Raw genomic sequence first — 24,308 nt, forward strand, 5'->3', positions numbered from 1 at the left:
TACGATTCATGAGGTGTAGGAGCAGTAAAGTGGATTGAGCTGATTGAGTCTGCTCCACCAATCGATCTATTTTCCCCTCTCAACCGCATTCTCCTGCCTTCTGCCCGTAACCTTTGACACGTTCACTAATCAACAACCTATCAATCTCTGCTTTAAAAATATGGAATTACTTGGCCTCCACTGCCATCGGTGACAATGGATTCCACAGATTCACCACCCACTTGCTTAGAAAATTCCTCTTCATATTCATTCTAAAGGAGCATCCCTTTATTCTGAGGATATACTTCTATTCTTTGACTCTCCCTCTACTGGAAGCATTCTCTCCACATCCATTCTGTCTATGTTTCCCAACCATTTTCGTCCAGTTTACCCCTGGCAACTTTAATCGCACATAACAATATTATTTCACTTATTTATGAACAACTAATGATGAACAGATACTGGTATACCAGAGCCAAACATGGTCAGTCAATGAGAAAAATATGTACAAATCTAGAATCAACAAATTTACCCCCTGGGTAGGCAAAATTTACTCCCTGGGGGTATATTTACCCCAGGTTGGGAACCCTTAGTCTATGTCTTTCATTATTTGGTAGGTTTCATAGAAACATAGAAACAAAAAAAATAGGTGCAAGAGTAGGCCATTCGGCTCTTTGAGCCTGCACCGCCATTCAATATGATCATGGCTGATCATCCAACTCAGTATCCTGTACCTGCCTTCTCTCCATACCCCCTGATCCCTTTAGCCACAAGGGCCACATCTAACTCCCTCTTAAATATAGCAATACAATTGAGAATAAATCAATGCTTATTTGTCTTTTGCCAGAATAATACGGTGTCTGGAGGAATGACCCGGCGGAATACATATGTCTGCAGTGAAAGAACAAACATAGATAAGCATTCTGTATTACAGAATGGTAAAGAGAACAGGTAAATTAGTCAAATTTGTTTTATAATGATGCTGAATTTGCTTTTGGAACAATTTATTAAACTAATATTCCAAATGAATGATAGAAGATAAATTTTAAAATTGTACATGCCACATATCTAATATTCCTCTGTTTACTTGCATTAGGACTCTCCATGTGCTGAAATATATTTTAATGCCTAAAAATTACATAATACTGAAATAAATTTTCTGCTGCTTTGCAATTTTTAAATTGCTTTTCTCTTTCTGTCTTCACTTGTATTTTAATTTTAAAAGTTAAAAAGCAAACTTCTTTAAACAGCATGGTGTTTACTTTCTTTTAATTTGCACTTGTTCGACATTGTGCTCCACATTGTACTTCTGTCTGCTTCTGCCTCTATCTCAACCACACCATCACAGCCTGACAGAAATGTCTGCTTGTACAACTAGTTCTGCGTCTGCATATGTATCTGCTCCTGCATCTACATCCGCTTCTGCTACACCTTCCACTTCTACCCGATTGCGACATCAGAAGTCAATGTCCATATCAGGCTCAGGGTATGCTACCAAGATGATGCCTGCAATAGACAATGAAGCAGATAACTTCAGCCCGAAGTAAGCGAAGGAAGCTACTTCATTAAGTATACTTGCTGATATTTTTATGTATTCTAATTCTGTTTAACTTTCTTTGTTTTGGAATTTGTAAATGATTGCATTGACTTATATGCAGCCTAACTTTGGTGCCACAATTCTGAAGAATTTAACTCATGGGCCCATTTAATTGCAGTCCTGAGTTGGCACATGCATATTTTATGTTGAATAAACACTGCCCTCCATAATGTTTGGGACAAAGAACCATAATTTATTTATTGGACAGGTTGGGTAAGTGGGCAGATGCTTGGCAGTTTAATGTGGATAAATGTGAGGTTATCCACTTTGGTGTCAAAAACGGGAAGGCAGACTATTATCTGAATAGTGTCAAGTTGGGAAAAGGGGAAGTACAATGGGATCTGGGGGTCCTTGTTCATCAGTCACTGAAAGTAAGCATGCAGGTACATACAGCAAGCAGTGAAGAAAGCGAATGGCATGTTGGCCTTCATAACAAGAGGAGTTGTGTATAGGAGCAAAGAGGTCGTTCTGCAGTTGTACAGGGCCCCAGTGAGACCACACCTGGAGTATTGTGTACAGTTTTGGTCTCCAAATTTGAGGAAGGGCATTCTTGCTATTGAGGGAGTGCAGTGTAGGTTCACAAGGTTAATTCCCGGGATGGCGGGACTGTCATATGCTGAGAGAATGGAGCGGCTGGGCGTATACTCTGGAATTCAGAAGGATGAGAGGGCATCTTATTGAAATATATAAGATTATTAAAGGTTTGGACATGCTAGAGGCAGGAATCACGTTCCCGATGTTGGGGAAGTCCAGAACCAGGGGCCACAGTTTAAGAATAAGGGGTAAGCCATTTAGAACGGAGATGAGGAAACACTTTTTCACACAGTGAGTTGTGAGTCTGTGGAATTCTCTGCCTCGGAAGGCGGTGGAGGCCGGTTCTCTGGATTATTTCAAGAGAGAGCTAGATAGGGCTCTTAAATATAGCGGAGTCGGGGGATATGGGGAGAAGGCAGGAACGGGGTACTGATTGAGGATGATCAGCCATGATCACATTGAATGGCGATGCTGGCTTGAAGGACCAAATGACCTACTCCTGCACCTATTGTCTATTTGCCTCTGTACTACACAGTTTGAGATTTGTAATATAAAAAAATCACGTGGTTAAAGTGCGCATTGTCAGATTTTATTAAAGCGTATTTTTATACATTTTGGTTTCACCATTTAGAAATGACAACAATGTTTATACATAGTCCCTCCATTTCAGGGCACCATAATGTTTGTGATACAGGCGTCTGTAAGTGCTCAGGTGTGTTTAATTGCCTCCTTAATGCAGGTATCAGAGAGCTTTCAGCACCTAGTCTTTCCTCCAGTCTTTCCATTACCTTTGGAAACTTTTATTGCTGTTTATCAACATGAGGACCAAAGTTGTGCCAATGAAAGTCAAAGAAACAATTATGAGACTGAGAAACAAGAATAAAACTGTTAGAGACATCAGCCAAACCATAGGCTTACCAAAATCAACTGTTTGGAACATCATTAAGAAGAAAGAGAGCACTGGTGAGCTTACTAATCGCAAAGGGACTGGCAGGCCAAGGAAGACCTCCACAGCTGCTGACAGAAGAATTATCTCTATAATAAAGAAAAAAATCTCCAAACACCTGTCTGACAGATCAGAAACACTTTTCTGGAGTCAGGTGTGGATTTGTCAATGACCACTATCCGCAGTAGACTTCATGAACAGAAGCTACACTGCAAGATGCAAACCACTGGTTAGCCGCAAAAATTGCCAGGTTTACAGTTTGCCTAGAAGTACTTAAAAGAGCAACCACAGTTCTGGAAAAATGTCTTGTGGACAGATCAGATGAAGATTAACTTATATCAGAGTGATGGCAAGAGCAAAGTATGGAGGAGAGAAGGAACTGCCCAATATCCAAAGCATACCACCTCATCTGTGAAACACAGTGGTGGGGGTGTTATGGCCTGGGCATGGATGGCTGCTGAAGGTGCTGGCTCACTTATCTTCATTGATGATACAAGTGCTGATGGTAGTAGCATAATGAATTCTGAAGTGTATAGACACATCCTTTCTGCTCAAGTTCAAACAAATGCCTCAAAACTCATTGGCCAGCGGTTCATTCTACAGCAAGACAATAATCCCAAACATACCGCTGAAGCAACAAAGGAGTTTTTCAAAGCTAAAAAATTGTCAATTCTTGAGTGGCCAAATCAATCACCCGATCTGAACCCAATTGAGCATGCCTTTTATATGCTGAAGAGAAAACTGAAGGTGACTAGTCCCCAAAACAGGCATAAGCTAAAGATGGCTGCAATACAGACCTGGCCGAGAATCACCAGAGAAGACACCCAGCAACTGGTGATGTCCATGAATCGCAGACTTCAAGCAGTCATTGCAGGCAAAGGATATGCAACAAAATACTAAACATGACTACTTTCATTTACATGACATTGCTGTGTCCCAAACATTATGGTGCCCTGAAATGTGGGGACTATGTATAAACACTGCTGTAATTTCCACATGGTGAAACTAAAATGTATAAAAATGGCCTTTATTAAAATCTGTCAATGTGCTCTTTAACTACGTGATTTTTTCAAATTGTGGAGTACAAAGGCAAATAAATAAATGACGGGACTTTGTCCCAAACATTATGGAGGGCACTGTATAACATTCTTCATCATAATATCAAAAGGCTGAATTAATGATCTGAAAGTAACAGATCAGAAGTTCTGATTATTTGTATTTGAGCTGTAATTGTAAATACTACATGTCCACTCTTCAAGGTGGTTTTCTTAGCCCTTAAACTAAGAGGACCAGCTGTTTTATTTTCAGTTGGGTGTGCTTCACACACGCTTTCATAAGTAATTTTTCTCTGGCTTCATTTCAAATATAATTCCGGTTATCTCAAAGGGATTTTGATGAACCCAAATGAAATTGCCTGTGACTAGGTTTTGCAGTGCAACTTTTGTCAATTAAATGATATTTAAAAAAAATGTTTAATGATTATATAATGCTTATATACCCGAATTGTGCATTCTTGTACAATTACAAGTCTAAAATTTTCACTTTTATCATTTAAGTGTTATGACTTTTTGATAATTTTGACATACCAATTATTGCTAACTTATAAAGTTCTAAATACTAGATGGCTTTGTTATTTTAGGATTTTTTTGTTGATAGTGGAATATTAATATTGAATTATAATTATAGAGCGTGTAATTTTCTCTGTAATGATGTTGCTGTTTTTAAAAAGCAAGTTTTCTTGTAGCACTGCTCCAGGGCAAAGAACTCCTGTGACTTCCACCCACAGTATCAGCAGCGCCACTACTCCTGATCGAATGCGTTTCCCCAGAGGGACTGCAAGTCGTAGCACTTTCCACGGTGGCCAGCTCAGAGAGCGGCGAAATGCCACCTACAATGGACCGCCGGCATCCCCAACGCTCTCTCACGATGCCACTCCTTTGTCACAGACACGGAGCAGAGGCTCAACAAATCTCTTTAGTAAATTGACCTCAAAGCTCACAAGAAGGTAGGAAACATTTAGAATATCGATTTAGAATATCGATTTAAAAAAAAAATATACATTATACATCAATTCATTCCAATTTATAGTATCTTAATAACTTGACATTGAACTTTCCACAAACATGAGTCTGTTGCTATACAGTGGTGCATAAGATTGTCATTAATGTTAAAGTAGCTTTGCCTAAAGTGTGAGGATTATGGTTCCTTGGAAGCTGTTGCCTTGATATAACTTCAACAAAAATAATAGAGGCCAGGAGCACACCATATGAACCCTCAACACCATGTTAGCGTTAAATAATTTATTGTGCAGTAAAGCTTCTTACAGCGTTGTGATAATCTCAGGTTTCAAGTGTAGATACTGTTTTTGTGTAGGTGAAATCATCAGCCAGTTTGCACAATCATGTCCCTTAAAACATGAGAAAACGACCCGCTTTATTTGTTTTTGGTGGAGTAAATGCTAGAAGAACTGTCCTGGACTTTAGTTAATACTATGGGTTCTTTAACATTCTCTTGTGGGATTTAATTGTTTCTGCCAAGAGGCGAGTAATTAAGATTACATGCTCACGTTTCCTGACTGGGCTACAATCTTCAGAATCAATGTGGGGTTGACCGACCGCAATTGACTAAAATTGTATTGTGCCAGTTGTTCAATAATGCAGAAAGGTTTGAAATTACTTTTTTTGCATTAATAAAGAAAATGATCTGCATTTTTTCACAACCTCAGAACATTCCACAATTTTTCTAAGATATTGTTGTATTAAATTATTATAGTGGTACAGTTATTTTACAATACAAGTGTACACATTAAGCATTACAATGTATTGGACAAAATATTGTTCAAATTCCGAGTAGGGTGATATACAAACAATTTACAATTACTATTTAGATTTGTAGAAGTCCAAATTCAAATTGAGAACTTCTGAATTCATTTTTTAATTATTTCTTCTTGCAACATTGCAACTCTATTTTGAACATTTTTTATCATTTGGTTCCATATTGCATTATTATACGATTTCCCTGACACAAAACTTAACTATGAAGCAGCAAAGAAGTTTGGAAAATTCTTCTTGAATCTCATTGAAAGGTTCTTCATGATTCAACATCAGAAAAGCTATAAACTAGGTTTTGTTTCCTCCATTGCAGAAGATAGGGAAAACAAAATAATTTTGTGGAAAAGAAGTATACTGGAGGTTATCTTAAACAATTCCTGTCTCAAATGTGCTATGCTAATGATGCTTTAAACTTTTTTTTAACCTGAATTTATATATAAAGTAATTGCAAAAGTATTTGTTTGGTGCACATAATGAGCATAATCTTCTTGTGAGGAAATTGTAATTAATGGACATGAATCTGCTCCATCATTGCTAAAATTGAACTTGTAGATATAACATTATGAATATTTTCAAAGTTAAACATAAGGAGAAATCCATCTTTGGTCATAATATAGTATAGTAGTGGTTTTGTGTTTTTGAACCTACGTTTTTGAAATTCAATCACATTGAAATCAACAGAGCTATATTTCACAATTGATATACAATGTGAAGCCACCACTACATTGATTGTTTACCACAATCGACTGAAGCTAAATATCTACCCAATTGGACCCTTTACGAAGTACAGGTATCCAGTCAGAATGTACCACAAGCTTGAACTAAGTTATTCATGTGAAAAAAACAGAATAAATTCATTTTAACAATCAAGATTGAGCTATTCCTGACTGGTCTGTTGGGACAGTCATACTTTCTACATGGCTTGAATCTAGATAGCAGTTGTGGCTAGGTTATTCACACCTAATTATCTCATGGCATCTTTCTCATTACTATTGTTTGATTTAGGCATAAAACATGCAATTTTTGTATTACATACATTTGAATTTTATTTACATTTTTGCTTTCTCATTTTTTTTTAAATTTAGAAACATGTCTTTCAGATTTTCCAAAAGGTAGGATTTAAAATGTGATGGCTTAATCTGCAATGTTAGCAGAAACCTGATTTCACAGCCTTGATAACTCAATAACTTGCTGCTTACATGAGAAAAAAGTACAGGCTATGAAAGCACTATAAATTGTATACTATTAGACCATTAATGATGGGGAGCATTTTTAAAATAGCTGCAGCTGAGCATGCTAACCACCTGCTATTGTATTAGATTCATTGTTAACTGAAAATGTGATGGGATTATATTGCTCTTCTATTAATGCACCCAGCATGAGTGGTTTCACATTTTTTAATTGAATAATCAGCACTGTAAATCTGGTCTTCGGAAATAACATTTTTAATACATTATGGGCTGAGGAAGCAGATTCTGTGATTGCAGTTCCAAAGTCTGCTGTAAAAAGTATGATTTAGAATCAAGATGTGCAGGGAAAATGGATTTCTGTGGTAACTGGTGTAATTTTGAGTACCATTTATGCATTTTAGAACAGATGATTTGCCATACCTCATGGAAAAGCCTTATTTAAAAAGAAATGCTAGAAAGACACAGTGGGTCAGTCAGCATCTGCAGAGAGGAATCATAGTTGATGTTTCAATTTGATGACCAGAAAATGTCAGAAAGGAAACATTTTAAGTTGCAGAAGAGGGGTGAAGCAAACAAATGAACTCTCTGATTTAGATTATCAGCATATGTGAGAAGCTTTGTACATCTAATGAAATGATTTTTCCCTTCCATGATATTATTTATTTGGGTATGATTCCGCTTAGCTTAATTGTGTATGTTTCTTCAAGGGGAATATTTACTCTTTAGGTAGACAAAAATGCTGGAGAAACTCAGCAGGTGAGGCAGGATCTATGGAGCAAAGGAAATAGGAAACGCCGCCTATTTCCTTCGCTCCATACATGCTGCCTCACCCGCTGAGTTTCTCTAGCATTTTTGTCTACCTTCGATTTTCCAGCATCTGCAGTTCCTTCTTAAACAGATTTACTGTCTTTGTTGTCTTTATAATGTATCATGATGCTGTAGTGCTTAATTTACTGTAATGATGTTGTGCAGTACATTATGTGTAATGCAGTACATTAGCTAATAACTAAAATATGTGTCACCCTGATGAGATCTATCCCAGGTTATTATTGAGAGAGGTAAGAGGAGATTGCAGGAGCATTGACCAAGAACTGTGTATCTTTGTAACTTTGCTTACCCCAATCTTTGCCGTTCATAATTTTATATACTTCTATGATGTCTCCCCTCAGCCTTCTGTGTTTATCCAACCTCGCCTTGTAGCTGATACCCTTAAATCCAGGCAAGTTTCTGACAAATTTCTGTGTTTGCTCCGGATACTCAGCATTCCTCGCATATCCCAAAGATGTGCATGTCTGTTGATTAATTGGCTTCCGTAAATTACCCCTAGTGTGCAGGGTGGATGCGAAAATGAGACAATAGGACTAATGTGAACGGGTGATCGACGCTTGATGTGGACTTGATGGGCCAAAGCTCCTGTTTCCTTGCTGTGTCTTTCAAACAAAAGAGAAAATAAAGTAACAACATTTATCTACTCTTCAGTCCTCCGAGACCTTGCCTGTGACAAGAGATCATGCAAAGATTTTCATTAAAGCCCCTGCAATCTCCCCTCGCATCTCTTAATGATTTGGGATGGATCTGATCAGGTTCTGGGGATTTAACAGAATGTTGCCTGGATTTGAGGGTATTAGCTAGAAGGAGAGTTTGGACAAACTTGGATTGTTTCTCTGGAGTCGGAGGCTGAGGGGAGATCTGACAGTAGGTAAAATTATGATAGCCAATTGGATTGTAAACTGGATTAAAATAAAGTCAGTGTCATGGATTGGTGAAGGCTTAAGGGAATGAACCCCAGATGTAAAAAAAAATTAAGTTCTACTCTGGGTCTACTGAATCATAGCATTTGTAAATTATATTGAAAAAGATGGTACGTTTAATATTTCAGAAACTGGTACCTGTTGTCACATGATTTGGTCGAGTGATCGCCTGTCTGAGATAAGCTGAAGAGTGAAATTTATCTTGCATTTGTATAACAATCTAGGGAAGAAACATAAAACATTGTTTGGTGTCTTCTACCGACAGGTGTAAATTGAACAATGGGTCTATGTGTGATTTACTGACCCTCTATTGAATATATTTAGTCAATATGAAGTTATTATCAAATTGATAAATCAGAGGATTAATTTTCAGGAAATTCACAACTAATTCACAATTAATTTTACACTACAAACACGTGGGCAAACAGAAACCACATCATGTTCTTACCAGCAGAATGACATGTAGGCAGTAGGAATATTTTCTTGTTGGTGTTTAAGAAATAAATGTTGTTCTAACTTCTGCCACTTATGCCTTACCACTCTGGCCAACTAACATACTGCGATTCATTGAATAACTCCACCTTTCAGTTTCTTTGCATCGGAAAGGTGGTACATCTGTCATTGCAGCATTATCTTGTTCCAGTACCAAATAATTAGCTTGATGATGTGCATCCTATAGTAAAGTTGGAATAACTCAGACATGAGTGTTGCATACTCACTATTAAGTTCCATAATAAAGTAAAAGATAGACACAAAAAGCTGGAGTAATTCAGCAGGACAGGCAGCAACTCTGGGGAGAAGGAATGTGTGACGTTTCGGGTTGAGACCTATTGACCCGAAACATCACCCATTCCTTCTCTCCGGAAACGCTGAGGTACTCCAGCTATTTGTGTCTATCTTCAGTTTAAAACAGCATCTGCAGTTCCTTCCTATCCATAATAAAATATTTTGACTTTACTGATGCTCCCACTGGGAATGTGGGCGAAGGGGTGTGTGGGCTGGGGGGATGTGGGGGTAGGAGTATGTGTGGAGGGGGTGTGTTGGCGGGGGGTTGTGGGAGGGGGTATGAGCTGGGGTGGGAGAGCTCGGAGAAAAAAGGGGGAAAAGCCATGGGGAAGAGGAGGGTATCCCGGGGGAAGGGGCAGGAGCCAGCTAGAGGGACCAGAGAGGAAGGGGCTGGAGCTGGCTGTGCGATGGGGGCTCACAGCGGGCGCTGGTCGTTTTCCGCCGGGATCAGAGTCTCAGCTTTCTGACTCTGCGCCGCTTCCGGTCCCTCTAAAAGTTGTATCTGGCTGGAGACCTCCACTGGCTGTCCTCAGCTCCAGTAAAGGCGCGATGGTGCAGGAAGGTTTTTAAACCTCGGTAACTTTTACAATTTAGCACCGATCGGAACGAAACGTTTTGCACTCGCAGCACATGAGAACGGCGAGTGAGCTGGCGAAAAATCGTAACGCTATCGAGTTTTTGCGCAGATAGAAATACCGCACAATCCGGAAGAGCACAAGATCAGAGTTTTAGTTATGTATAGATAGATAGATAGATAGATAGATAGATAGATAGATAGATAGATAGATACTACATTAATATTAATGTGTGCGGACAGGGCGTTGAAGGACGAGAAGCCGAAGCCAAGATGCCGAACAGACATTGCGTCGAAAATCCAAGATACCGAATGGACACAACACCAAACGGACACGATGCCGAAAGGATGCGAAGCCGAATGGACACAACGCCGAAAGGATACAAAGCAGAACAGACACGATGCCGAATGAACGCAGGGGTCTGAACCAATCGCTGACCATTGTAGATGACTGATAAGGTGTCGGACCATTCCTGTCCCCGGAGACGTCATGTCCGTTCGGCGGCATTTCGACGGCATATCCATTAGGCGTCGTGTCCATTCGGCTTTGTGTCTGTTCGGCTTTTCGACGTCGCATGTTTTCGGCTTCTCGGCTCTTTGACGTGATGTCCGTTCGGCATCTGGCTTCGACTTCGTGGCTTTGGCTTCTCATCCTACAGCGTCCCATCCAGGTAAAACGACCAAAAAAGTGATTTAGGCACTCGATCATGAAAAGGGCATTATCTTCGTGAAATCATCAAAAAAGGCATGAAAAGGCACCTATGGCAAAATCCTGGCTCTATTTTTAAATATCATGTCTTAACTCGAGTCATTCATAATAATAATAATACACTTTATTGTCATTGTAAAATCATACAACGAAATTTCAGGCGTACTGCCCGAGCGGAGCTCCAACGTAACAAATAAATAATGATGACAATGGAAACAACAACAAATTCAGAACAATTGTCCTGCATTGAGATCAATGGCATCACTTGTCCTTCTGCAGAATGTTTTGGCAAGTTTATATCGTAAGTGTTGAGTAATCAGCCCAAGGTCCTGCTTCCTCACTCAATTGCTTGATGGCTGCAGTATCATACTGTGTTCTGATAGCTTGTCTGTTAATCATTCACATCAACTTCAGGATTTCCATGTTCATGGAAATCACAAAACTCTTGTCATTTTGCAAGAGTATGATGTCAAATACCGAAAGATTTTACCTTATCACGAAACAAAGCTTGGGCCATCAACTTGAAGGAAATTGTTTACAGGCCCTCCCTAGTTATGGCAGTGTTCGATTCCTGAGAACTGTTCTCAAACCCAACTGTTCATAAGTTGGAAATGCGGCAACGATCTGATTACCCACATGGCAGAAGATGTCTGTGGTTGCACAGCAGCTAGCAGATCCATCCCATTGAGCCTACCAAGTGCTCGTTCAAAATTTCAAACTGTTCATAAACTGGAGTGGATCTATGTATAAAGACTTTTACATGTGCGGTTGTATATCAATTTAGTTATTGTAGAAACTGTCCTCCAGTACTAACGGGGAAGTTCTGACACCTTCATTTAATAATTAAATTAATATCTCTATATGAATCTTGTTTCCATATTTTTTTGTTGTTGAGTATGTTCATTAAAATTCTTTGAATTTATCTATTTTTCATCCATTCTTCCTCCAATGTAATCAGTATTAGCATTTTAAATTATCCAGATTGGAGAAGGAATTTACAGACCAGTCAGAGATACATTTCAGAACTTTTATTTCAGAAATTATAATGGAATAAATGTGCTTACTAACCTTTTGCTCTAAGGTTTGATGGTATTTGTAAACCAGTTAATTACTGCAAACCATTTCATTATCACTGACCAAAGGGAATGCTGGATGGAAAGTTGTTAACTATCTTGTAAACCTATTATTTTTACAACTAATAGGCATGTAAGTGTTATCTTTTGTTTCTTAAATAAAGAAGAGCTGTTAATTGAAGTCTTACTCATGATACTCAAATTATGTTTGTTCCAAACGCCAATCATAGCCTTCAAATTTTTGACGATTTTACACTAACATGATATAACTCCTCTAAGATTACGTAATATAGTTTTTGGAATCAGGAATCATCTTTATAAAGTGCAAGTTTTCATAAATATTTTTTTTTCAAAACCTGCAACTTTTGTAATGATCTTAGTAACAAGAAGCAGGACAATTAAGGGCACAAGTCAAGAGTGTTTATTTCATATTTCCATATTATGCATATGGGACAGAATAATCAATTGCATGTTTATTTCTGCTATTCAAAGCAAATTTCCCAATATGACTGATATAGCAGCACAATACAATTCATGATATAACTCCTCTCAGAATAGTTGATACATAGTTAAATTGGTTTTGCTTAATGCTCATCTTAGTTTCAGTTTTAGAGCATGGAAACAAGCCCTTCAGCACTGTCCATGCTGACTTTGATCACCTGTTCACACTAGTTCTATGCTATCTCACTGCCTACTCGGGGCAATTTACAGAGGCCAATTAACCTACAAACCTGCATGTCTTTGGGATGTAGGAGGAGTCCCACGCGGTCACAGGGAGAATGTGCAAACTCCTCACAGACAGTACCTGAGGACAGGATCAATCCCAGGCCTCTGGTGTTGTGAGGCAGCAGCTCTGTGACACTGCGTTTTAAAAACTGACGGTATCGGAAAATGGGCGCAGGAGTAGCCCATTCGGCCCTTTGAGCCAGCACCGCCATTCAATATGATCATGGCTGATCATCTAAAATCAGTACCCCGCTCCTGCTTTTTCCCAATATCCCTTGATTTCTTTAGCTCCAAGAGCTAAATCTAACTTTTGAAAATATTTAGTGAAATGGCCTCCACTGCTTTCTATGACAGAGAATTCCACAGATTTACAATAGATTCAGAATGGCTGGCAGTGACTCGTGGGGATACCGCAAGGCTTGGTGCTGGGACCGCAGCTATTTACAATATATATTAATGATTTAGGTGAAGGGGTTAAAAGTAAAATTTGCAGATGACACAAAGCTGGGTGACAATGTGAACTGTGAGGAGGATGCTATGCAGATGCAGCGTGACTTGGACAGGTTGGGTGAAGTGGGCAGATGCATGGCAGATGCAGTTAATGTGGATAAATGTGAGGTTATCCACTTTAGCGGCAAAAACAGGAAGGCAGATTATTATCTAAATGGTGTCGTTGGGAAATGGGGAAGTACATTGGGATCTGGGGGTCCTTGTTCATCAGTCACTGAAAATAAGCACACAGGTACATACAGCAAGCAGTGAAGAAAGCGAATGGCATGTTGGCCTTCATAACAAGATGAGTTGAGTATAGGAGCAAAGAGGTCCTTCTGCAGTTGTACAGGGCCCTAGTGAGATCTCACCAGGAGTATTGTGTGCAGTTTTGGTCTCCAAATTTGAGGAAGGACATTCCAGCTATTGAGGAAGTGCAGCGTAGGTTTACAAGGTTAATTCCTGGGATGGCGGCACTGTCATATGTTGATAGAATGGAGCGGCTGAGCTGGTATACTCTGGAGTTTAGAAGGATGAGAGGGATTCTTATTGAAACATATAAGATTATTAAGGGTTTGGACACGCTAGAGGCAGGAAACATGTTCCCGATGTTGGGGGTTCAGAACCAGGGGCCACAGTTTAAGATTAAGGGGTAAGCCATTTAGAACATAGATGAGGAAATACTTTTTCACACAGAGAGTTGTGAATGTGGAATTCTTTGCCTCAGAGGGCGGTGGAGGGCGGTTCTCTGGATACTTTCAAGAGAGAGTTAGATAGAGCTCTTATAGATAGCGGAGTCAAGGGATATGGGGAGAAGGCAGGAACAGGGTACTGATTGTGGATGATCAGCCATGATCACATTTAATGGCGGTTCTGGCTCGAAGGGCCAAATGGCCTACTCCTACACCTATTGTTTATTGGCTCTGGGTAAAAAAAAATTCCTCATCTCAGTCCTAATTATACTGCATCTGCCATGCATCTGCCCACTCGCCCAACCTATCCAAGTCACCCTGCAGCCCCATGGCATCCTCCTTGCAGCTCACACTGCCATCCAGCTTTGTGTCATCCGCAAACTTGGAGATGTTACCTTTAATTCCCTCACCTAAATCGTTAATATATATTGTAAATAACAGGGGTCCCAGCACCGAGCCTTGCGGCATCCCCCACTAGTCACAGCTCATAGTAGAGCAGTGAGAAACTGAAATACTGGCTTCATGCTATAACTGAACATGCTACGCTCAGTAATGCTTGAAAAAAAACTGTCCAAAAGAAGACGAAAAAATTATTACCAGGATTACCATCCTGCATTTTGAACAGCTTTCAAAACACTTCCTTCCCACTTATCCACTCACTACTCATGTGGAATGAATTGTAATTTATAGCTTGTGAAATACTGACCATCCATATCTGCAGTTATAACAAATCACTTTACAGATTATTTAATTAATTAAGCTTACACTGAAATAATTCAAAGTTCAGTTGTAGTACCAAGGACCCCCAATCTCCCAAAATAATAATTTTAATTTATATCAGTTCAAAAAAAGATGAGCAGTAATAATACACCTTTGTGGGGAGACAGCTTTTGAAAATTAATAATCCAGACAGTTCAAAACTTCAAAGGCAGTTTGAGATTTTTCATTGTATTTTCATTTATGACATTGTGTGTTGTACCAAGGCCAGCATTTATTGCCCAGCCTTAGTTACCCTCAGGAAACAGTGATTCTCTGCTCTGAACTTCTGCAATCCATCTGGCAAAGCATCTCCAAGGACAATTTGTTTAATGTGTTTCAGAATTTAGATCCAGATTTCCAAGTCATGTGTCTTCTTCTTTCGTGTGGCGTGCATAGCCTAAAGTTGTTGGACAACTTGTTCTATTTGATCTTCCGTTTGTGCATGTCGAGTTGATTGCATTAGTCGAAACAGGGCGGACCACGTGAAGGTTGCAATCTTCCACCCCAAGTCATGTGTCATATGACAAACATATTCCCAAGTCAGGATTGTGTGTTATTTAGAGGCGAACCTGTGGATAGTTGTTTTCCCATGAGCCTGATATCGTTAGTGGTGGAAGTTGTGGGTATGGAAGGTGCTATCAGAGTAGCCTAGATAGCTAATGGATGTTTGCAGTAGTATACAGTGCAGCATTGCACATTGTGTGCTGGTGATAGAGGAAATGAATGGTTTGTGCCAAGCTTCTTGAATATTGTAGGAATTGCAGTCAATCGAGCAAGTATTTCATCACACTCCTATCTTGTGCCTTGTAGATGCTGAAAAGATGGTGAGTCACAAGTAGTGTGGCATAGCTAACTTCTGATCCCCACTTGTAGCCACTGTATTTATATTACATATCCAGTTGAGTTTCCGATAGTCCCTCAGGATCTTGATGTCTGAGGACTGCACCACTGAATGCGTAAAGTTGGTTATTATTCTCTTTCTTGTTGGAGGTGGTAATTGTCTGGTAAATTTGTGGTACGGGTGGTATTTGATCTTATCAGCCAGGCTTCAGTGTTGCTTGCAGGTTTGGACAGCTTCAGGTGCTGCACCTGAAATTGAACATTGTGCAGTGGCCATCATGCATTTTCACTCCTGACTTAGAGAGAAGTAGCTGAAGATGGTTGGGCCTAGGTCACTGCCCTGAGGAACTCCTTCGATGAGACTAGGATGATTGAGCTGAACGATGACACTATTACTTAGTGCACATCATGATTCCAGTCTTAGGATTGTTTTCCCCATTGACTTCAGCTTAACCAAAGCTCATGAATGCCACCTTAGGGGAAATGCTCGCTTGATGTCATGAACACCCAGTTCCAGCTTTTGAATTCAGTTCCTTCGTCCATATTTGCACTAAGGTTATGATCATGTCTGGAGTTGAGGGCCTTGTTTAGGTTTCACTGGGACTAATACTAAGCATTGGTATAAGTGAGTAAATTCCACTTGATAGCACTTTTGAAGATACCTTTCATTACTTTGCTGCTGATTGATGGTCAGGTTATTAATTAGATAGGTTGAATTTGTCCTGCTCTTGGTTAACAAACATACCCAGGCAAATATCCAAATATAAATCACTCATAACCATGTCTCTGCAGTATTGCAGCAAATTGTATTGATGAAGGTCCATTGACATGAACATTTATTGATTGTCTTCCCCCACTTAGTTACAATGGTACAGAATTGAGATGTCCCGGGTTCAATAGCTGCGATTGATGAGCTTGAAATAACCATGGGTTTTTACAGAGAATTGTTGGACAAGTATCAATGGAAGTGATTGCTTGTCAATTTTGAAAGCAACTCTTTTAAGTGACTTTCTGGTTAGCTTGCGTTCTCATAAGAAGCAATGGATTCTGATTATTGCCGAGAGGTTATATCTAAACAATTTTTTTTGTTAGACTGGTTCATGTTTGAATTAATATTTATTGGCGTTAATTTGTATGTATGTAAGTGGTGTCTAAAATTTCATGTCAAACATTTATAGCTCAGGATAGCCTGTAAGTTTGCAGATTACACAAATTGCCGGTAGAGTAAACGGTGAAGAAGATTGTCTAAGTTTACCATAGGATATAGTTGAACTGGGAAAGTGGACATTAGAATGGCAGACGAAATTTAACTCAAACAAGTGGAAAATTTAACTTAACAAGTGGAAAATTATGCAACTTGGGATGTTAAACCAGGGCAGGACATACATACTGAATGGCAGGGTGCTTGGGAATGGTGTTGAACAGAGACCTTGGGGTACAAGTATATAGTTCCATGAAAGTTACAAGCAGGTAGACAGAGAGATGAAGGTGGTGTATGGCATACATGCATTTACTGTTGTACCAGTTGTTAGTCAAGCTGCACCTGGATTATTGTGTGGAGCTTTGGTGGCCAAACTCCTGGAAAGATTTGATTAAGCCACTGTGGGTTCACAAGGCTGTGACCAGATTGGAAAGCTTGAGTTATAATGGAAATTGGATAGATTAGGACTGTTTTCCTAGAGCGAAGGAGGTTGAGAGATGACATGCTAGAGATACATAAAATTGGGTGAGGCGTAGGTAGGGTAAATTGCCAGTCTGTTTTCCATAATAGTCGTGTCTAAAATGAGAAGGATTTATCCGCCTGAACAATATTTGTGAACCTCGGAAAGCTTGATTTAACAATTCAACTGTTTTGTGGTCGTCATTTTCATTAACTTGATTTTTTTTTGTCTGTCCAGTCCTCTGGAATACTAGTCATATAATTAAACAACTACATATCACCACATCCTTTAATTCAGTGCTTAATTAAAATTTTAGTGTCAGTGAAAGTTGCCAGGATGTTATCAAAGGCTAATGACTATATCATCACCACATCCTTTAATTCTGTGCTTTACTAAATTTCTAGTATCAATGAAAGTAGTCAGAAAGTTATCAAAGGCTAACTGATTCATAAAAGTGCCTTCGGGAATTGTTTATTCTGTCCTCCTCTGTACTTCAATCTGGTTGCTTGCTGAAGAAGCATTGCAATTGACTTAATTATAATCAATCTGTTGAGAAGGTTGACCATTCATCAGCACAGCAAAAGTTGGACAAATGCTAACCTTGTCAGTGACACCATGGGCTAAGAAGAATTTTAATTCAATCAAGATCAAGGTGCTTTGGACAAGGATTCTTAGAATAATTCATCAAGGGCTTCGCAGCCAGTTTTTAAAAATATATAATAATTGTTAGAAAAATACTTAAGAGTATTAGGACTACTTAGGAGTATTAGGAGTATGCACCAATATTTTGCAACTTAGTATTGAGGTACATGAACGATTAATGTTTTCGGTGATGCTGGTTTTCTCCTATTTCAATTTATAGTAATAAAAGTGAATTACTATGAGTTCTGAAAAAAAGCCGAGGAAAGCATAGACAGACATGATGGCAGGCAAGGTTTTTTTTTTTCTCTAAAGGCATAAATGGATGCTGCATTTTCATTGACACTTGATGGATAGTGAAAAATACAATGTTTATTTAGTGCTACAATATTATTTCCCAGCTTCACTTTCGTCAACTGTATGTTCAACATTGAATACTACCAAAGAATATTGCAGTTTAGAGTGGGAACCTAGATCATCTTTGGTCAGTGATGAGGAAGTTGGATTAATTTAGTTATTCTAATTTACTTGTAGATAAGGAGATGGGAACATCAGCACATGGGCTGATTTCTGTCAGACTGATTAATCTACATGTACAGTTTAATTCTCCAACATTTTTCCTCTTCTCAGGGTCACTATTGACCCATCAAAACGGCAGACTGCGAACAAATCAGTGCCTGCAAATACTTCACAAGGATCAAAGACTGTTAGTAAGTCTTCAGTCTCTAAATCTTTCCTCCTCATAGCTTTATTTCTGAACTTTTTTTTTCTTTAAACACTTACAAACCCTGTATTATGTTTGGAATTCCTCTTCTCTTCCAGATCTGAGTTCAGAAATATATTTCCCACAGTCTAATGAATGCAGTAGCTGAAGATTAGTTGCATTTAAATGATTCATACAGAATTATTTTGAATGATCCAAAAAATACATCAGTTTATGATATTTTAGAATTAAGAAATACCCTATTTGAAATTTGATTTAAATTTATTGGTTTCCTTATTTGTGTATATGTTAGCTTAGGATTGTTAAATATCTCAAAATGTGTTTGCTGTGCTGAAAAGCATCCTTGGTTTCAGCATGCTGTTTATCCTATTTTATTCTGTTTGAATGTGAAAGCTAATCAAAAAGACAGTTATGTGTTAAACCACATTTTAAATATAATTTCAGTAAAATTGAGAAATTAAATATTTATTGTGTAAGATTCCTGTGTTTAATAAGGACATATTTCAGGACGCAACTAATTTTTTATTGCCAATTTAAGAAGACCAGACTATTTTTTTTAAATACTTTTCTGTGGCAAAATAATGCATGTAGTGTTCACGCAGTGGGAGGAATGTCTGGGTTTGATTTATTTTTACCCTCTAACTAATGCATTGGAAAATTTATGTTTTCTTTAAATTATGGCACCTAATATCATTTAACTTGAGGATTGTTAACACACAATCAATTTGCAGCATTGTATGTAAGACTGTTTTGAACTTGTTTTGAACTTGGATATAAGAACTTTATTTATACGATTATTTTTCAGCATTACTTTACATTATTTGCAGATTTCCTTTCTTTCCTGTGTTTATTAGTGGCTATTGTAATTAATTTTGATAAACTAAATATATAGGATGTACTGATATTCATAAGATAGTCATATCCTTTTGACGAGTTGTTTTGGTAGCTAAATCTACATTTTAAATCGCACTGCACAGTTATTGAGCCTTTTGAATTTGTTGCAGTTGAGGCTTTTTTTTTGTGCCCATGAGGTCCTTTTATGTTGAAAATGCTTGAAGGAAACAGCATTTTTAGCTGAACTTGAAATTAAGCATTAGTCACAAATAGTCAACCTTTAAAGCGGATTTGAATACAGTGCAAATTCACATTTCTAACAAGTTCAGTGAAAACTAACAACTAAGATTAGATTAATACATTTTGTCATTGTTTAAATCTATTGTGCGCAAATGCTCCATCCCATAATGGGCAATTACAAATTTAATTTCTGCTCAGGTATACCAGTACGTTCAATCTTAGGTTCTGTAGGAAAGATGTTACATTACAGGTGGTAAAACTGATGGCGGTGTTAAAGTAAAGTGAAGTAAACCCTCTTGTAATGAAGATAACATAAAAAAGCTCCTCTATCATCTTATAAATCAACAACCAGAATTTTAGTGATACAGTTTGAAATGTACAATTTTGTTATGATTTATTAATTCCAAAGAAAAAAATTAAACGTAATGCCTCCCATTGATTTAATTATTAGTCTAATTGCAGGTTTGAATAACAGAATACTCATTAATCTCCCATATGTGTTGGCAACTATTACATACTGTGGATGTATAGCTGTTAAATTTGAACTAGTTTTCCAAAATAATTGGTTTGCTTAGTTTGTAAGCAATCTCTAGTCCATTAAATCAAAAACGTTAACACCTATTGGCAGATGAGGCTTACATTATCTTTTTCATTGTTATGGCAAATCAATTTTAAGAGTGCTTCAGTTGGAATTTTTTTAATATTCTAAAATATCTATTATTGTTCTAAATTTGTGGTATGTATTTTATGCCATGATATCAAAACAACATTGGATGCATTCAAAACCTTGCTTAATTTTTGGTTTAAAATCTGTAACCACTGAAATCCAAAAACCCAAATGATTTAACAGTTGAATTTGGTACCAGCATGTATCGATCCGTTCACATCTGTGCTCATTTTACATGTTGTACTTGAAAGAAGAGATGATGTTGGAGATATAATGGGGAAAGAAAGTAGGAAGTACCAAATATATTGTGTAAAAATGTGCTTTTTTCTTTTAGTTTCATTTTAGAGGAAAAAATGACGACATTTACAGTTTAATGTGTGATTTAAATTATCGTTTTTAGCTTCTATTAATGGCACTGCTGGGTTTTCTGTGTTTCAAATTAATCTTCTCCAGCATTTTATTTCTACTCACCTTTTACGTTAATTATCTAAAAACATTTTAACATTATTATTTTGTAGTGCTGCTGAAGAATTTTCATAAATTATGGATCTATGAGATTCTTATGCCCGAATTTCTGAATTGTGCAATAAGTAATGAGATAGATTTCTAGTGTCCTAATGGACAAGGATTCTGTTAATACAAAACCAAAATCCTGAGAATGGTGGAAACATGAAATAACCAAATGCTGGAAATGATTTTAGGACGTAGAGGAAAAGTTATGTTAGCAATTCAGGTCAACGATTTAATTTTTCCTCCACTGATGAAAAAATATTGACCTAATTTTTGATGTCTTCAGTTCATCTTATTTAAAGAACTCTTGATACACTTATTTAAGGAATAATGTTCATCTTCCTCTAAAGGGATATGTTACAACCTTTGTCATCTTCAGTTCTGTTCCCAATCTCATATTCCCTACATTACAAAACCCTCCTTTTTTCTCTATAATCATGGTCTGGTCTCAGCCCATCAGCTACTGAAAATCTCATTCATGTGTTTGGCTCCTCCAAGACTTGTATTTTAATGCTGCACTGTTAATCCTCCCATCCTCCATTAAAAAAAAAAGGGCATTTGAAATCTCACTGCCTGTCATATTTCACAGCAGGTCATCTTCACCACTTTTCACTTATGTGTTCACTTCCAATCTCCCAGTGCCTCATTTAAAATGATTAACTCTATATTGATTATTGAATTGCATCTCTTTGTTTCAACCTCTAGCCTAGCCTCAAAATTATCCATTCTTACACACTGGACAGTCGTGCTTTTATTTTTCTTGCATTCCTGTCGAACCCATTGTTCACATAATTTCATAAAGTTCAGCAGGATAAACAGGCCTTTTAACCCTTCAAAGCAATTATTATTTGAATGATCATCCAGCTCAACTTCACGCTTTACACTATTCTTAAATCCCCTCATCTTCTTGTGTCCAAAATTGTACCAATATTCGCTTTGCATGTTTAAATCTGATGGGGAAAACATGGACCTGAGCAACCAAATAACTACAACCCATATTTGCATGTTAACTTTCCAGGACTCATATGCAAGTAGTCCCACCTCTTGTGAGATCCAATATTTTCTATTTTCTTGCCATTTAAAAAAACCCTACATTTTACTAGGGAAAATAGAAAAGCAAAAGTTCTAATTTCTACATATAATCTGCACGTTAGGCTGCTTTTGTCGAGCGGCAAAGGGAGGCTCTACATCTTTTGCAGTAACTGGGAAAATGTAGAAATTATGCATGGAAATTGCAGAGAAGGTGAAAAGGTGGGAACAATGGGGATATATGTGATGGAGTGGAGATAAGGAAATAAATGACAACTGATGAATCCTTGTTAAGAAAGCTAACCTATCCAGGAAAGTTGCAAATTGAATGAGAACAGAGAGGAAAGACGTACACAAACCATGATGTAACTATGAGATACAGAAACCGTCTTTTGTTGGACATCTGGAGTAAAGGACAAACTAGGGAAAGCCCATCAAATTGGACAGCATTGTAGATTAGGAAAAACTGATTTACATGAGACACCCACGTATATTATGTTATGTTCCCTTAGCAGAGTCAGTATTGCATACTTCAAAAAGTCCAAACATTGATGCTTGCAGTGTCAACGATTTATTGTCTGCCAACCTCAAATTTACTCCTATAATTTTTCCCAACTGATGGTCTCTGCTGCACCCATCAATAACATGAGCTTATAACATTTTGTGTAATTACCTTCAGTCTGCTACCTTATTGGTGAATTTTCTCAACATTTATTGTGTGACTACTTTCAGAAAAAGTGAAAATCCTGGAAACTCTCTGCTAGTTGTGATGAAAGATTTCCAACGAAATGTTCACATTGTTTCTCTTTTGCTTGATTTCGCTTGACCAGCTAGGTGTTTCCAACATTTTTCAGCTTTTATTTCAGATTTCCAGCATTTCTAGTATTTTGATTTGTATTTACTCTCGTTGTAAGATATATAATTGTTTGTAGTAAACACTTCAGTTGGCCTATTTGTAGAAAATTATAAATCAGATATGCCATTAAAGAATAGAATGATTTTTAAAAGTATTTATATTGAAAGTGTGATTATATATATATAGAATTGTCTTTGTCACACAAAATTGCATGTTTTCTGTCTATTCCATATCATGTTCTTTGTAGTCTTGGTATGCAACAGACTAAGTTACATAGGTTTAAGAATTTTCTTCTTCTTTTACTCACTTGTGCTTTCGGATTGCTTTCACCGAGGGTCCCAACTGAACCTGAGAGAAACGGGAGATTTGAGGGCTCAAGGTGAGAATACAAATTTATCACAGTGCAACTAAAAACTGCCTTTCAAAATGGGTGTGCCTTTTTTTCACAATAAACCTTTGTTGTAAATGCTGATGTCTTTGATCAGATTGTTGAAATATTGAAGGTACACAAAAAAGCTGGAGAAACTCAGCGGGTGCAGCAGCATCTATGGAGCGAATGAAATAGGCAACATTTCGGGCCGAAACATTGCCTATTTCCTTCGCTCCATAGATGCTGCTGCACCCGCTGAGTTTCTCCAGCTTTTTTGTGTACCTTCGATTCTCCAGCATCTGCAGTTCCTTCTTAAACATTCTTGAAATATTGACTTTGTGGAATGTATAATGTTAAAATTTGAATCGGAAACTTCAGATTTTGATTTGAATTTTTAATTAGTAATTTGAAAGTATTAACTATTAAAATTCCATATCACATCACCAACCATTGGGTTAGTTCAATCTATGTTAAATAAGGATATTTAATTAAATTTATTTAAAAAAAATCTCATCCTTTCAACATGTGGTGATGTTGAGAACCTGTCACCCTTGGTGAATGCTGAGAAAAGTAAGTAGAAATTTGGCACTGGGAGCTAAAGATTGATTAGTTTTATGCAGCAGACATATCAGCTGGTACCCAGTCAAACAGATCAGCTTTGCAACACAGCAATGCTAACAAAAAACTAGCTGGTCTGGTCAACAAAAGACATTTGAAGGGTAAATTTGCCACACAATTGGTAAGTAGATCATTTATAACAGACTTTGAAAATACTGTATATTGTTTTTGGAATAGAGCGGAATTGAGGGATGTGAGGATACCGCAGGGAAATAGTGTTGAGGTGAAAGTTTGGTCATGATTGAATGGTTGGGCATTCTCAAAGAGTTAGCTTCTTACATTCAAACCCATATAACAATTTACCTGGAAGGCATTTGAACATACTAATGAGCGTCCGTGCATGTCAGATGCCTGAAAAGATTATTTTGCTAATCAAATCATTTTTCTTTAAAATTCTGCTTTCACTGGTACTTGATTCTTACTAATGCAATTTAAAAAATAAATCTAACCTGCTTGTGGGTGCGTGGGCACTGCCTTTGTGATTGGTTACCAGGTATTGACTCTGTAGCTCCACCTTATGGACAAAGAAAAATAAATAAATGAGCACCAGCTCAAGACCCCTTTCCCCGTTGTTTTCTTTACATTTATGTTGAACTGTACTTTTCAAAATATTTGGTAATCATAAAGATATCAGAATTCAGATTTTTTTAATGCAATGTTCCGGTTTTTTTTCATGCACAAATG

At 37.7% G+C, this 24,308-nt stretch overlaps 1 protein-coding gene across 7 annotated transcripts in view; it reads left to right on the forward strand.

Moving 5' to 3' along the window:
* The window catches only part of mark3a (MAP/microtubule affinity-regulating kinase 3a), a 100,322-nt gene that overhangs the window by 73,906 nt on the left and 2,108 nt on the right, over window positions 1-24,308 (forward strand). Inside the window, exons 14-18 of one of the 7 annotated variants that reach the window (XM_055640595.1) lie at window positions 827-930; window positions 1,328-1,522; window positions 4,786-5,061; window positions 6,973-6,999; window positions 22,971-23,015. In XM_055640595.1, coding sequence (XP_055496570.1) covers window positions 827-930; window positions 1,328-1,522; window positions 4,786-5,061; window positions 6,973-6,999; window positions 22,971-23,015 — 647 coding nt within the window. Of the gene's footprint in view, window positions 1-826; window positions 931-1,327; window positions 1,542-4,785; window positions 5,062-6,972; window positions 7,000-18,406; window positions 18,487-22,970; window positions 23,016-24,308 lie in introns of those variants that run through there. The other 6 variants (XM_055640590.1, XM_055640594.1, XM_055640591.1 and 3 more) reach the window with 6 other exon arrangements.

This window comes from Leucoraja erinacea, chromosome 9, assembly GCF_028641065.1.
Source record: "Leucoraja erinacea ecotype New England chromosome 9, Leri_hhj_1, whole genome shotgun sequence".
Classification (NCBI taxonomy): Eukaryota; Metazoa; Chordata; class Chondrichthyes; order Rajiformes; family Rajidae; genus Leucoraja; species Leucoraja erinaceus.